At 44.2% G+C, this 13,240-nt stretch overlaps 1 protein-coding gene across 2 annotated transcripts in view; it reads right to left on the minus strand.

The window, feature by feature from the left end:
• Positions 1-6,368: 6,368 nt before the first annotated feature.
• RBPMS2 (RNA binding protein, mRNA processing factor 2) overlaps positions 6,369-13,240 on the minus strand; it is a 53,811-nt gene continuing 46,939 nt past the window's right edge. For both annotated transcript variants that reach the window (XM_061595538.1, XM_061595537.1), the window contains 2 exons: positions 8,389-8,456; positions 6,369-7,677 (listed from right to left, as the gene is read on the minus strand). In XM_061595538.1, coding sequence (XP_061451522.1) covers positions 8,394-8,456 — 63 coding nt within the window. In that variant the 3' untranslated portion in view covers positions 6,369-7,677; positions 8,389-8,393. The remainder of the gene's footprint in view (positions 7,678-8,388; positions 8,457-13,240) is intronic.

Genomic DNA, 13,240 nt, shown 5'->3' on the forward strand with positions numbered 1-13,240 from the left:
TGGCTCCCGGAATGCTTCCCGTGAGGTCATGCGGCCCTTAGCCTTGGAAGGTTCCCCACCCTCACATTTAAATGAGTATTTATTTAAGACCATTTCTGTACCGCTTAATATATAAAAATATCTCTAAACAGTGTACAGCACCCTAAAAGACCCAACAACGAATGTTACAAAAAGGGGTAAGACTCCATTAATGCAAATTACTAATCAATACACTTTACAGCTGCAATGCTATTGGGCCTGTTTTTAGAGGGGGAAGAGATTCTCCTTTCTGCCTTCAAAACCAGGTAGCGATTACACTGTATGAAGCTTGCCTCCTACCAAGATGGTTTATGAAAACACAAGATTCAGACAAACAGCGCTCTCTGCCTGTCGAGCTAGCTATGCACACGTACACACACAGACACAGGAACATTGTGCATCTGTTTTAAAGGCCCTTGCCATCTCTGTGACCTACTTTGATTATTATGAAGCATGTGTGCACACAGGCGCAAGAACACTTTGCAAGCACGGGGGGGGTAATTATTCATGCTCACTCCATGTTAATGCAGGATTTAAACAATCTCGTCTATAATTCAGAGGGCAGGGTGTTCCTACTGTTGGCTCCAGTGGTCCCCAGGGGCCATTCATGCTTAGATGAGCAAAGCTGAGTAATGTGGCTGGTTTGACAGACAGGAAGGGATGAGGAAACAACTCAGCATGAATCAATGCCGAGATTGAACAGGTTCTAGTGGTGAGAATGGCCATTGGGGTAAACAAAAAAAAAAGGTGGGAGGCAAAATTTTCAGGGATGGGGAACCTGTGGCCTTCCAGATAGTGTAGGCCTACAACTCCCATCATCCATGACCATTGGCAATACTGGCTAAGGACAATGGGGCTGGAGTTCAACAACAACTGGACAGCCAGAGGTCCCCCGCCACTACATTAAGTGGACAGAGCAGCTATGGGGAACCATGGACCTCCAGATGTTGAACTACAACTCCCATCATCCCATGCTTGCTAGGGCTGTTGTAATTCAGCAACATCTAGAGCAGCCTTTCCCAACCAGTGTGCCTCCAGATGTTGTTGGACCACAACTCCCATCAAGCTCAGTCAGCTTTGCCAATGGTCAGGAAAGATGGGAATTGTGGTCCAACAACAACTGGAGGCACACTGGTTGGGAAAGGCTGATCTAGAGGGCCAAAGATTTCCCTCCTCTCCCAGGACAGAGGGTAAAACACAATCTTTGCCCCTGGCATCTTCAGTCAAAATGGTTAAGGAGCAGCAATGGTGAAGATTTCTGCTGAGACTTTAGAGAGAGCTTGTCAGAGTAAACGATGTCTATATGAACAAATAACCTGGTAGAAGGCAGGTTTCTATGCTGGGAAGGGCTTCAGTAGATAACATGTTCTGAATGCATCTACAGGTAAGACTAGGGAAGACACCTGTCATACTCTACAGCTGCCAAAACACAGACAGTGCTGAGCAAGGTTGACCCACAGCAGATGGCTGATATACCTCCTTGCTCCTGGAAATAGCCATGTTAATTTCTTGCAAGAGCTTCATAGAAGAAAGTTGACCGAGTCCTCCCAAGATAGACCTTTATTTCATGACACAGGTGCAATAAGTGGGTGGCACTCTCATTTTTTAAAAAATGCTCATATTCCTGTGGGCATGCACTTTAAATAATCTGCAGGAGTAATCCTCAATTTTTTAGACTCCAGAGCCACTTTTAATCCAATCCATTAGCATGGGCCCATTTTAATGAACGTTATAGGTTTATCTTTTTATCTCTGTATCTCTCCTACTGCCCTAATTTCCTTTTCCCCATCTCTCTCCAAATCCTGAAGTCTAGTGGTAATGCCACCTCCACTGACTAGGGCAGGGCTCGGGAGCTTGCGGCTCTCCAGCTCTTGTTAGACTTTTAACTACCATCATCTCCCTAGCTGTTGGCCATGCTGGCTGGGCTGATGGGACTTGGGAGTTCAACAACGGCTGGATAACTACAGACCCTGATCCTTGGACTAGGTCTTGGCCAAAAGACTTAGAACTGTCACATTCATTTTTTTAAAAAAAAATACATACGTATACTTTTTCTTGGCCAGTTTTATTTAAAATATTTACTGCTTTACTGGGAAAGTAGCTTTCACCCTTTTAGCCAGCATAGCAAAGGCACCCTACAGTCTAGCATAGCAAGATACAGGAATAGGTGAGCCAAGTTCCGTTCGTCTGTTTACATGGTGCAGATGATGGCAGATCCTTTTCAGGAAGGGATCAAGGTTCTTGCTCTAATTTTTTGCCTTGTCTTGCTCTGGTGGCAATGCTGCTCCTTCATTTTCAGTCTTGGCAAAGGGAAGGTATGGGGAGAAGGTAATCAAAAGTAGGGGGGACAGAGCAACTGGTGGCACCAGTTCATAGCAGGGAAGAGGGAGTACAACCAAAGTCAAGCTTAACCTATCCTAAGCCAGATAGTTGCAGGCTCAAGTCGCATCAAACACAACCTAATTGATCCAGTGACTGGTGTTCAGTTAACATGGAAAGATGGAAAAGGCACAAAAGAGTCTGGATTCAGATACTGCAGTAATGTATTTGGGAGACACAAGGAGATCATCTTTGTGCTTTCTTCTGTGTATGGGCTTGGGAAAGAGGTCGTGAAGTTTTACCTGCATGCTATAAAGCAATGGAACAGCACCCAAGCAAACTCTCCAATTGCAGAAACACTATGACACCACTCCCTTGCAACTGCTGCCTGCAACCCCCCCTCCTAGATCCTCCCACTCACAAGGGAGATACCCGCACTGCAGGAGAGAGTTCTTTGGTGCTCAAGAGAATGCCGCTTGGTTGAGCAGTCATTTCAGCATGAACATTTACTTATCATTTATTCATTAAAACAGTTCTTGCCTTTTGGAGACGGCAGCGAGACTTGCTCATCTAATGGAATAGGTACATCCACACAGCCTCATTCCCAGTAGGCAAAAAGGGAAGGTCACCCCCATGGAGGGGCCAAATTGCTGCTAGGGAAGTGGCAGAAGCGGGGAGAGAGAAGGGGCTGGTCATGACAGTTTGGGCTTCTGTTCAAGCACATGAAGAAGCAAATAGGACAGCAGAGGACTAGGCTGGTGTCAAGATAGACATAACCCAGGGGTTCCCAAACCGTGGCGTTTGAACCACCAGCATTCCACGAGCTTCATTCAGGTGGCCTGTGGCATGCCCACATTAAACATTCATATCAGTATTTAATTGTATTTGTATTGCTTCCTTTATCTCTTCTATTGTATTTTATAGTATTACAATGTGAATTCTATGCAATGCAAACTGCAATACAATAAAACAATGAAAAAAGGAAACAATTCCTCACAGGGGTGTTGCTCTAGCCCCTGATGCATCTTTTCTGCTCAACAGTATTCTTTTGGAGGTGCAGTGACCAGAACTGTACACAGCACTCCAAGTATAGTTGCAGCATAGATTTGTATAAAGGCATTGTAGTATTGGTAGTTTATTTTTAAACTCTTTCCTGATGATTTAAACATGGAATTCACCCTTTGTAGTTGGCTACACACCGAGCTGACATCGAGCAATCAACAACCAAGATCATTTTCCTTGGCAGTCACCACCTTCTCAAACCCCATCCCTATAAGCAAATTTGAAGCAGGGTTGCCACGGAGTGCTTTGCTCTGCACTAAGGATAGCCAACGTGCCCTCCAGATGTCGTTGGGACTCCCAACTCCCATCACCCTTAGCCAGCATGGCCAATGAGTAGGGATAATGGGAGTTGTAGTCCCAACACGTGAAGGGCACCATGTTGGCTGCTTTCTACTTACATTAAACTGCATTTACTACTTTAATACCCATTCATCTAGCTTCAAGAAATCCTTTTGAAATTCTTCACAGTCCCTTTGCTTAACAAAAAAAGTGGCCACCTCACTGTTTACCCTGTATCACTTAAGTTAAAAAATACTGGTGCCAATACAGATCCTTCTTTCATGCCTCCATTATGAGAACTGTCCATTTATTCCTACACTGCTTCCTGTTCTTTAACCAGTTAACTGATCCAGAAGATGACCTGTCCTCTTGTCCCATGACTGCTAAGTTTATTCAGGAGCCTTTGGTGAAGGGCTGTGCCAAAAGATTTTTTTTAAAAATAAATTTTGTTTAATATCATCCAAAAAGATTTTTGAAAGTCCAAGTATCTACTTAATCAATCCAAGCCACACGCTTGATACTCTCAAAGAAACAAAATTTACCAAGACAGGACTTACCTTGATTCTTCCACAAGACTTTCTTCTACATATTTGAATGTTCTTTAATAATGCTTTCTGCCGACTTATCTAGAGCAGCTGTTAAGATAGTTGACCTGTAATAGGCTGGATTCCCCCTTGCTAACTTTTAAAAAATTGTGATTATGTTGGCCGCTTTCCAGTTCGCTGACACAGAGGGGTGATTATATGGACAAGTTGCACCTTCCACAAAAATAATCAGTTCAGGCACTGCCATGCACCTTTTACAGTAAGGGTGGGGAACCTTTTGCCCTCCAGATGTTGCTGAATTATAACTCCCATTAGCCCCAGAAGCCAGAGCCAATGATCAGGGATGAAGGGAATTGTAGTTCAGCAACATCTGGAGGAACAAAGGTCCCCAAAGCTGTTCTGCAGTGAAGCCAGGTGCCATCTTCTTTTCCTCTGTAGCACCCCTTTTCCTTCTTTGTCATACAATGGTTCAACCATCTCCATGACTGGTTTCTTGCTTCTGATATATTTAAGGACTTTTGTTGTTGCTGGTCAATGTTTGTTTAAATGCTCCTCAATATTTTTGTATCCCTTAATGTCTGTTTGCATTTATTTTGCCAACTTGTGCTGCTTTTTGTTGTCTTTTTGGGCAAGGCTTCAATTTTCTGAAGGAAGCCTTCTTCTGCTCACTAACCACACTGGCATCATCTTAGACTTGGTGGTACCTTTTCCAATTTGCAATACACATTCCAGCTGGGCTTGTATTATTGCAGCTTTAAATGACCTCCAAACATTCTGGAGCTATTTCCTTTCCCTTTCAACTTTTTACCAATCTCTTCATTTTCCTGACTGTGCTGGACTTGTTTGGCAATTGTCCACTTACATTTAATAGCACCTTGGTCAACATTTCGACAATAAATGCCTTCTACCAGTTCCTGATCATAACTAAGGAACAAACCCAGGGTCACCTCCCCTCTAATAAGTTGCATGCCCAACTGTTGTAGGGCTAAGTCACTGAAGTTATAAAAAAGTGGTTTAGCTCTTTGTTGTGACCTGAACATGTATTTGTCCAATCTATGACTAATTAAATTCAAGTCACCCCTTTCCATAACACATTCCTGCTATGGAAGCCTCCCCAATTTCATTCTCTTGTCTCAAATTTATCTGAGTATTTTGATTAGGGCAGAGCACATGATAGTATCAGTTGTAATCAACTAGGTCCTATTCAACGTAGACCCATAGAAATTAATGAACCAAATTCGCCATGTCCATAACCCGCAATGGGTCTAATTTTGAGTAGAACTAGCACTGAATACCACCTCATGTCTCTGCTATCAGAGTACTTTCAGAATCTAGTATTGCCACTCCCAGCAGTTCTGTGAAGGAATCTGTGCCTTTTGGGATTTCTGCATTAACTATGCACCCCTTTCTTGTTCTTTAATTTGTATCCAGAGACAACCATATTACACTGGTTCTCTCCACTGCACCTGGTTACCATTATGCCAACTAAACATATGTTCTCCTTCACAACCAAGCATTCTAGCTCCTCCATTTTGGCTTGGTGGAGGCTTCCACTATATAAATATCTACACATGGTGTTCTTCTCCAAATGTCTCTGGTATGGGCTTTTTGACTGGCTATCATGTCCTACTCAGAGATCTGCCACCACAGTGAAGATGAGGCTTTAGGGGAGGGCCAATCCACAAGATCAGGCACACACATACAGGCCCCATCCACACCAAACATTTAAAGCATGATTATATCACTTTAACAGGGGGAACATTCAACAGTCATGGCTTCCCTCAAAAAATCCTGGGAACAGTAGCTGGTTAAGGGTGCTACGAATTGTCAGGAGACCTCTATTCCCTTCACAGAGCTACCTTTCTCAGAGTAGTTTAACAATCAATCCCTCTTCTACAGGAACTCTGGGAATTGTAGCTCCCAATACTATAGTTCCTAGGATTCTTTGGGGGAAGTCATGACTGTTTAAAACAGTGTGATACTGTTTTAAATGAGTCACCATAAGTCGTAATCGACTTGAAGGCACATAACAACAACAAATGGTGAGTAACGACCACACACGCACATTGCTAAACCAAGATAAGCTTGTGAGCAGAAGGTGACCACATCTAACCCCACCACCACAGAAAAGAGTCAACACGCCACTGAGTACAGTTCATATATTATCCAGTTTCACATTCTCATAGGATATAGCAACTTATTCTCAAGAATCTTAATACAAGCAAGACAGCCATGGTCCAATAATACTTAAAGCACTTCCAAATACCAAGCAATAAAATTTCAACAAAAATTGCACAACTTCTTGTTACTATGCCTGACTGAATCAGTTACAGAAAAAAGTATTTTTCTCTTCAAGCTTTTAACTAAACATTTAAATTATCATACAGATTACAGTTTCTCTTTAATAATAATAATAATTGCACAAAAACCACAAAATATTTTATGATGCATAAATATTTCCTTATTACACATGGTACAAAAATACTCGTACATCTTTGTTCGGTATTCCCATAAGGATGGCTGATTATTTGGCAAGACTGGATTCTCTGCAATCAGAGGGATGTGGGAAAAAGGTTAAATATTTTACAGCTGTACTATATATAGAAGTCTGACTGAAAACAAACACAAAACAACCCTGACTTTTAACTGGAGAAGGGCAAAATGGAGAAGAAACCCAGTGCATTGTACTTTTGAGAAGAAACTTTTTTTTTTTTCAAATTCTAGTCAAAGCAGAAAATGGACGGGAAAGCCTGGAGAAAAAAAGCAGGGGAAAACTAGGGTAGTGTTTTTCAGAAGCAGTCTTCACAGAAGCAAGATGAAAAACTTCAGTGATCAATAGCTAGGCCAAGACCTGCTGCTATGGTTACACAAATGCTAGAACAAAAACAAGCTTTGCACACTCACACATACACACACCAAGTTAAAGTGTTTTAAATTCATGCCAGAAAACATGCAAAACTGATCGATTGTCTTTCGCTTCCTCCAGCGGAACTGCATAAACGATGTTTAGGATGAGAAAAACCTGGATATTGCACAGTACACCGCTAGACCACATTTGGTGCCACAGCAAAGTTGGTAACAAAAAAATAGGTCTGACACCAAAACTAGTTCTCTTAAACTAGGCCTTAGTATGGCAGGAGAAGAAACTCAGCTATGGGAGTTTGCTAGGAATTAGCGGAGTGGGTGGGAAGCAGGCCGGCAGGCAGAGAGAACACAGGGCATGCAATCTGCTGAGCGGGGTGAGGGGAGGTAGGGGGGCAGTTTATGTTCAGTCTTGGACAGGGAAGTCCACAGCTTCATTCACAAGGAGGGCAAGTTACTGCAGTTGGGCACCTTGCTGGCATCCACAGGAAGGATTTGAAGGGAAGATTTCCAGCGATCTAGACTACTTCATCCCTGGCACATCGCTCCATGGAGAGACAAAGAAGGGGGAAACGTGAGCCAAGAGGCAGCTCTTGAAAAAGGAAGAGAAAGCGTTACTGAATATGTCATTCCTCACAGCCCACCACTATCATACAGCGGCCCAGTGGCTCCATGCCAGTGGAATCCATGTTTTAGTCCAAACTTCAGCTCCTTGAAAGTTTGGACTAAAACCCGGAGCAAATTGCACTGCCCCACTGACATGGAGCCAGGAGCCGCCACTGCTGCTTCCCCATCTCACCCTTCTTAAGCAGGGCACGTTGTAGTCACAGCTTGTTTGCTTAGAGAGGGGATCAGACTGCAAAAATGGAAGACTGTGGCTTGTTAACTAGTGCTAAAGGCCACACCTGCACCATACATCTAAGCTCTACAATACCACTTTAAAAGTCATGGCTTCCCCAAAAGAAGCCTGGGAACTGTAGTTTGTTAAGGAGTTGCTGGGAGTTCTTGGGAGATCCTCATTCCTGTCACAGAGCTACAATTCCCAGAGTTACCTGGAAAAAGATTGACTGCGAAACTTTTCTGGGAACTGTAGCTGGCCCTGATTGTGTGGGCTGATAAAGGGCTCAAGGTTCCCCACACCTGCTTGTGGGGTATGGTTAGCAATCTCACAGTCTCTGCCAAGAAAGGTTAGGAGGCAGAATTTGCTTCAGATCATTATGACAGAGAAAAGAAAGCGGAGTTTCAAGGCTTGAGGACAGTCCCCCACTGCCAGCTCAAAACATGCCTCAAGCCAGATACTTACTAAAACTAACAGAACTGACGAGACTTCCATCCTTGCTGGGTGGCTTCAGAGGGAGGATACCAGCGCATCTAGAAGAGAGTGACAGGATAAGATAGAGGAACAAATCAGTGCATCCCATGCAGGCAAGTGCTCCCATGTAGTGCTCCCAAGAACTCCAACAGATACATCTCCCAGATTGTTCATCCTTGCTCGAGATACTCTGGAAAACAGGCCTGGTTCATCACAGATTGCTCATGTGATCTTTTGAATAGTTGAGACAGGGAGATGTACATGAGCTAGCTAAATCCGTAACTAAAGTAGGATCCCAGAAGATGTTCTCACTGCCCACCAAGCCACTGAAAGCACCTTACCTTCAATTCTAAGGAGGCTTAGAGATCACTTTTGAAGAACAACCTGCCGGACTGTTAGGTTTTGCCACTAAAATGACATACTGGTGGGAGCAATAGCTGTCTCAAGCGTCACATCCACACCAGAGATTTAAAGCACTCTTTTAATTATATTATTAATTTTTATCAGATTTATATCCTGCCCTTCCTCCCAGTAGGAGCCCAGGGTGGCACTATACCACTGTAAAAGCCATGGCTTCTCCCAAAGAATCATGGGGACTGTAATTTAAGGAGTTGCTGAGACTTGTTAGGAGGGTCCGTGGTGGCTCCTGTTTGTAGAATTCCGTCCTCCATTGAGGTGTAGAATTCCCTGTCCCGCCACTGACTTTCAGGAGGAAGCTGAAACCATTGCTTGTTGACCCAGGCATTTCATGGCTGAAAGGGACTGTTCCTGGCACCCTGGAGATCACTGGATGGAATAATGTTTTTAAACTGTAACTGTGTTTTAGAACGTTGTAAAACTGCTTTTCTTTTTGTTGCTGTTAAATTGTTTTGTTACGTTTGTCGCCCTGGGCTCCTTCCGGAGGAAGGGCAGGATATAAATTTACTAAATAAGTAATAATAAGGGTGCTCAGAGTTGTTAGGAGATTCCTCCCAGAACTACAATTCCCAGTATTCTTAAACTACAGTTCCCAGGGTTTTTTGAGAGAAGCCATGACTATTATGGTGCTATGAGAGTGCTTTAAATGTATGGTGTGTATGTCATCAAGGTGTGCCTGCAACAGACTTTTACATTCAGTTCATCATAAATAGCACAGGGAGCTGATACAATCTACTCTCCCCCCATGTCCTTGCCCCAATTATGCCCTATTAGCATCCTACTACTAGACTGTAATACAAAACCTGTCCAGGCAAATGGTTTGCAATAGCTTTCCCTCCTTCTCTCACAGCTTTTCCTTTTAGTCTAGGAAGTCGGACAGTTGATCTATTCAGCTCAGCACTGGCTACACTGTCTGGCAGCAGATATCCAGGGTTTCAGGCAGGGGTCTCTCTCAGCCCTGCCTGGAGACATCAGGAATTGAACCTGTGACCTCGACGGTAGTGCAGTGGCAAATGCAGAAGTGCAAGGTCCCTTAATGATAGTCACAGCTATGCCCATTTTCCATTTTCTTTCATCTCCTTGGCTCTCTGTCATCTCCAGGTTCACAGTACACTACAGCAGACGCCCCAGGAGCCAATCAGCATGAAAAGGGAGGCTGTGTTAGCTACTGAGAAGAGTCTTCTCAGTGGCTAACACACTCCCCTTTCATGCTGATTGGCTCATACAAAGGGACCTGGTTGGGACCCTGCTCCCAAAAAAGGGGTCTATGATCCCCCACAACCCTGGATGACACCATCCCTGGACCGTGATGCTCAAGCACTGAGCTATGGCCCTTCCCCATAAGCACATAGTACAAAAATCCACCCATTCTTCATAAACACATCCCTGGGTGAGGCGATAGGGGTGAGGCAATAGGAGAAAGGCACTGTCCAAATACTGCATGAAGGAACTGCAAAGCCTTAACAGGAAGGGCTAAGCAAAAAAAAAAAAAAAAAGAATGCAAGAAGGGGGCCAGTAGTCACTCACTAGTGTAGCACGCTAGATTAAAAAAGGTGTTCCATAAAGAGAGGCTTGTCCAAGGAAGGGGGGATACCTGACAATTCCAAGGCTCAAATAAGTAGGCAAATAACAGTTGGTTTTCAGAGAAGCCACCCCTTTACTACTCTAACACCTCAGGGTGCTCTTTTCTGCCCTGCCCCACGTTACAACTTTGCAGCGATGCTTTACCTCGTGGCTTCCCCTCCCTCCACACGCACACCCCAAAAGGACTGCGCACGCTCCATCTGTCCCCATTGATCAGAGGCGGTCCTCCTTATCTAGCACCAAATCCCTAGTAAATAATTGTTCCTATTTGACCTTCCAAAAAAAAAAAAAGAGCTAACTGGGCAACAGGTACACTTGCTTCCTCTTCCATGTCTCCTGCTTCTGAAACTACTTAGCCGCATAGTGAACGTGATCAACCACATTTCAAGTGGCAGCTGTTTCACAAGTACAACCAGATCCATCAAGATATATATTTTTTCAAGAACTTAAAGTGCTCGTTGGAATGACTAAGCTGTGACAGGAAGCTTTCTCTCTTGGGTACACACCTCTGCTTCAGAAGCTGGTGCAGAATTTTTTATTTATTTTATTTTATTTAGTTCAATTTTTATACCGCCCATAGCAAAGCTCTCAGGGCGGTGTACAACAAATAAAAATATATCTTTACATTTCAATATTAAAAACCATCTAATTCTCAAATCAACAATTAAACAAACAAATAAAACATATAACTAACAAATACAACATTAAATACAAATACTGAAATACTAAAATGTTCAAAATATTAAAATGCCTGGGCAAAGAGGAAGGTTTTCACCTGGCGCCGAAAGGATAGTAAAGTAGGCGCCAGGCGTACCTCGTCAGGAAGGGTGTTCCATAGTTCGGGGGCCACTACCGAGAAGGCCCTCTTTCTTGTAATCCGGGCATCTTTCTGAGTAGGCACCCGGAAGAGGCTGCTTTAGAGTAATTGAACAAAGCAGGCAGAAAAGAGCTGTAGGAACATGTGAAGCTGCTATATACAGAATCAGACCAAGGGTCTATCTAGCGCAGTGTTGTCTACACTGTGTGGCAGCGGCTCTCTAGGGTGTCAGGCAGGAATCTCTCCCAACCCTACCTATAATGGGGACTAAACCTGGGACCTTTTGCATGCAAAGCAGATGCTCTGCCACTGAGCTATGGCCCTTTCTACAGAGCCTGGAAATGTGCAGTAGCATGTGAGGCTTGTGCACAAGGACCCTTTGTGTGAGAACAGAGAGATATCCAATAGATGAGAGTTGCTGTTTTTACACCTGTGAAATGTTGAGAGGTTAGGGGGCTTGGGCAATATAGTCGGGGCCACAGGTAGCATCTGGGCTGCACCACTGCTTGTTTGGTTGCGAGCCGATCTCACAACCATGATCTGAAAAATCAGTGGTGGGGAACCCGTGGCCCTCCAGATGTTGCTGGACTACATCTCCCATCATCCCTGACCATTGGCTATGCTGGATGCAGCAGCCCAACATCTAGAGGGCCTCAGTAAATATAAAGTTTGTTTTCGCTGCACAGACACCAAGAACAGCAGCCTCTTTAGGAGTCAAGAGGGCAATTATCAGGAGAGGCAAGAGCCCAGATGCAAGATAGCAGTTAGAACAGATCTTTTAATGTGAGTATCTCACAGAGGTGGAAGGGAGTCCCTGAAGGTCATCTAGTTCAACCACTTATTTAATACAGGAAATCCAGAGCTAGAGCATCTCCAACAGATGGCTGCTCAGCCTCTGCTTGGAGACATGCTACAACTTAGGTCACATGCACATCATATATTCAAAATACCCGTATACCACTTTAACAGTCATGACCTCCCACAGAGAATCCTGCGAACTGTAGTCCGTTAAGGGTGCTGAGAGCTGTTAGGAGATCCCTCAGAGAACTATAATTCCCAGCACCCTTAAACTACAAGTCCTAGGATTCTTTGGGAGAAGCCATGGCTGTTGAAGTGGTGTAAGAGTGCTTTCAATGTATGGTGTGAACGTGATCTAGCACGGAAGCTGCTCGGGAGGACTAAGCCACCTCTGCACTAGTACTACTTAATGTACAAAAAAGTAATTATTCTGCACTCAGCCCCCACCTTGGAGACTGGGTTTCTTGCCTCCCTCCCTGCATTTTGGAGCTCCAACATCCGCACAGACTGCCCCCATGGCTTGCTCTGGCCCTTACCTGCCGTGTTCTATTTTCCTCTATCCTTCCCTTCAAGCTAAGTTGCATTTACTTCTCCCAGCTGATCACCACTAAGATTGCCATGTTTTGAATTTCCTGTCCCCTGCCCCCCCCCCGCCACTCCCAAGCTGCAGCACAAGCATTTCCCAGATTCCTATATCTATCTCCCCCGCACATCTGGAATTAGTTTTGTCCATTCTGCTCAGCAGCTGAGCGGAAACAGGAAGCTTCCCTGGCCAAGCTGCAGAGTGCTCTTTAACCCTGGAAAGAAAACCCTTAACTGCTGGGTCCGCTAGCGCATATGCAGCCACCCAAGGTGCACATTAAGTCCAATGGAAGGGCAAGCGGCTGGCTCGCTCCCTGTGCTAAGATGAGATATTTGTGCATCAGGCTGTGGCTCAGATTTTTGTTGACCAGCTCAAGAGATGGAGAGACTATGGAAGTTTCTCTCCAGCGGGAATGTAGCAAGCCAGCTGCTTCGCTACACGGTCTTGCATGATAATGGTCATCACATGATCCTTCTCAATTGATTACATTTGCACATATGAGTAAAACAATTCTGAAGCAAGCTGTGTACTGTTTAAGATGCCTGCATCATCTTTAGAAGTGTTCTCTCCTACATAAAGGACAATGTCTTATAAGATGGTGTTCTCGCCTGTTGCAGTTTTTATAAGCACTTGCAGTTTAAAAC

The sequence above is a fragment of the Rhineura floridana genome, chromosome 14 (assembly GCF_030035675.1).
Source record: "Rhineura floridana isolate rRhiFlo1 chromosome 14, rRhiFlo1.hap2, whole genome shotgun sequence".
NCBI classification, from domain to species: domain Eukaryota; kingdom Metazoa; phylum Chordata; class Lepidosauria; order Squamata; family Rhineuridae; genus Rhineura; species Rhineura floridana.